The sequence below is a fragment of the Triticum aestivum genome, chromosome 5A, assembly GCF_018294505.1.
Source record: "Triticum aestivum cultivar Chinese Spring chromosome 5A, IWGSC CS RefSeq v2.1, whole genome shotgun sequence".
In the NCBI taxonomy this organism is placed as follows: Eukaryota; Viridiplantae; Streptophyta; class Magnoliopsida; order Poales; family Poaceae; genus Triticum; species Triticum aestivum.
In genome coordinates, this window is record NC_057806.1 from 623,716,394 (window position 1) to 623,717,924 (window position 1,531).

Here is a 1,531-nt window from a genome sequence, read left to right on the forward strand (position 1 = left end):
ACCTTGCCGCGCTCCCGGAGGCTGGAGAAGGTCTCCGCGACGCTGCGCTTGCCGTCGGCCATGGTCGCGGCCGGCGGCGACCGCCCTGGCTGGCTCCGCGCGACGGCGTCCCCTGCAGTGAGGTGGCGTCGACTTTTTCTTTGACTGGACTGCGCGGCGGGCCGCGTCGTAACGAAGCCGAAAGCAGAGAGAGAGTGGGCGCCTCGTTTGCATTAGCAGGCCGGGCCATGCGACCGCCCTACAGGCCGTCCCGCAGCCCACAAGGTCGCCGCCTCAAAAAGAAAGAAAGAAAGAAACTGTCCACACCTGTTAGCAGCTCTCGCTCAAAATTTGTCTAAAAAAAGCTCTCGCTCAAAATAAGGCATGCAGCTCTCTCGCGTTTCACTTGAGAACACGAACGTGATTTACTATCGTCGTTGCATCTTCGTAAGACCAATGCAGAACATACAAGTACATGTCAATGCTTTTATTTTTCGTTTCGCTGCCAATAAAATAAAGTTTATACACAAAGCATTTGTGATGAGAGAGAGAGAGAGAGAGAGAGCAATGCTACACATACACAAGTTTTTTTCCCGACAAGGATACACAAGTTTTGTTATGTGATTAACGTAAACATTTTAGCTAGCATTTTTTGGTTGGAGGAAATTAAGGGAAGGGGGGCATTCGGTTGAATTCAGGCGGAGTGGAGAGATTAGTTTGAAAGATTGCGTAAAGAGGCCCTAAGTTTTACGTAGGTGCAACATTTTTCTTGTAAAGGCGATCGAGGAGCGGATACAAGATTTTTTTTCTAACTTAATGAACTTAATTAATTGGCTAGAAGGAAAGGACCGGGTACTCCAACCACCATCATTTGCATGCCATACAAGAAAAAACTAACAAATACTTCTAGCTTATTGCTTCTACCACCACTTGTATTACTAGGAACACCAAGCTAACTTGCCATCGCAATTCCGGTTCGTCGATATTTAGTAACATTGTCCTATATTGTACATATCACGGCATGCAGTGCATCCTTGAGACTCCTGGCATATACTTCCAGCCTCTTTAATCCTTCTCTCGGAGAATTTGCTTCACCTAGCTGCTTCACCATCGCACTGCCGATTATCACACCGTCTGCACCCCACTGAGCAACCTGCATGCATCCAGTAACAATTCGTTAGCTAATATAAATTCTCTTTTGCCGCAAAATAATGCTCCCTCCGTTTCATAATTTTACTATGGTTTTAGTTTAAATTAATTCTAGTTCAAAACTGAATTAAAACCACAACAAGAATTATGGAAATTTAAACTAAAATCATAATAAGAATTATGAAATGGAGGGAGTAATCGTTATCATATATACATGCATATTAAGATATAGAAGAACATACGGTTCTTCTCATATATAGCAAACCTTGTTTATTACCTGCCTAACATGGTCAGGGGTGGATATGCCAAATCCAACAGCAACTGCTTTGTCAGTGACCTGCATACAGAAACATAGCTACATAAGCTTTCTGAAGAACAATCATTTTGAAAGAAAAAAAAAGAG

At 43.7% G+C, this 1,531-nt stretch overlaps 1 protein-coding gene and 1 pseudogene across 2 annotated transcripts in view; both read right to left on the minus strand.

Moving 5' to 3' along the window:
* Nucleotides 1-165, minus strand: part of LOC123105415 (tryptophan synthase alpha chain-like) — a 4,386-nt pseudogene extending 4,221 nt beyond the window's left edge.
* Nucleotides 166-832: 667 nt separating this feature from the next.
* LOC123105414 (tryptophan synthase alpha chain) overlaps nt 833-1,531 on the minus strand; it is a 6,823-nt gene continuing 6,124 nt past the window's right edge. The window contains exons 6-7 of one of the 2 annotated variants that reach the window (XM_044527474.1): nt 1,394-1,465; nt 833-1,132 (exon numbers count right to left, since the gene is read on the minus strand). In XM_044527474.1, coding sequence (XP_044383409.1) covers nt 980-1,132; nt 1,394-1,465 — 225 coding nt within the window. In that variant the 3' untranslated portion in view covers nt 833-979. The remainder of the gene's footprint in view (nt 1,133-1,393; nt 1,466-1,531) is intronic. The other variant, XM_044527475.1, reaches the window with a different exon arrangement.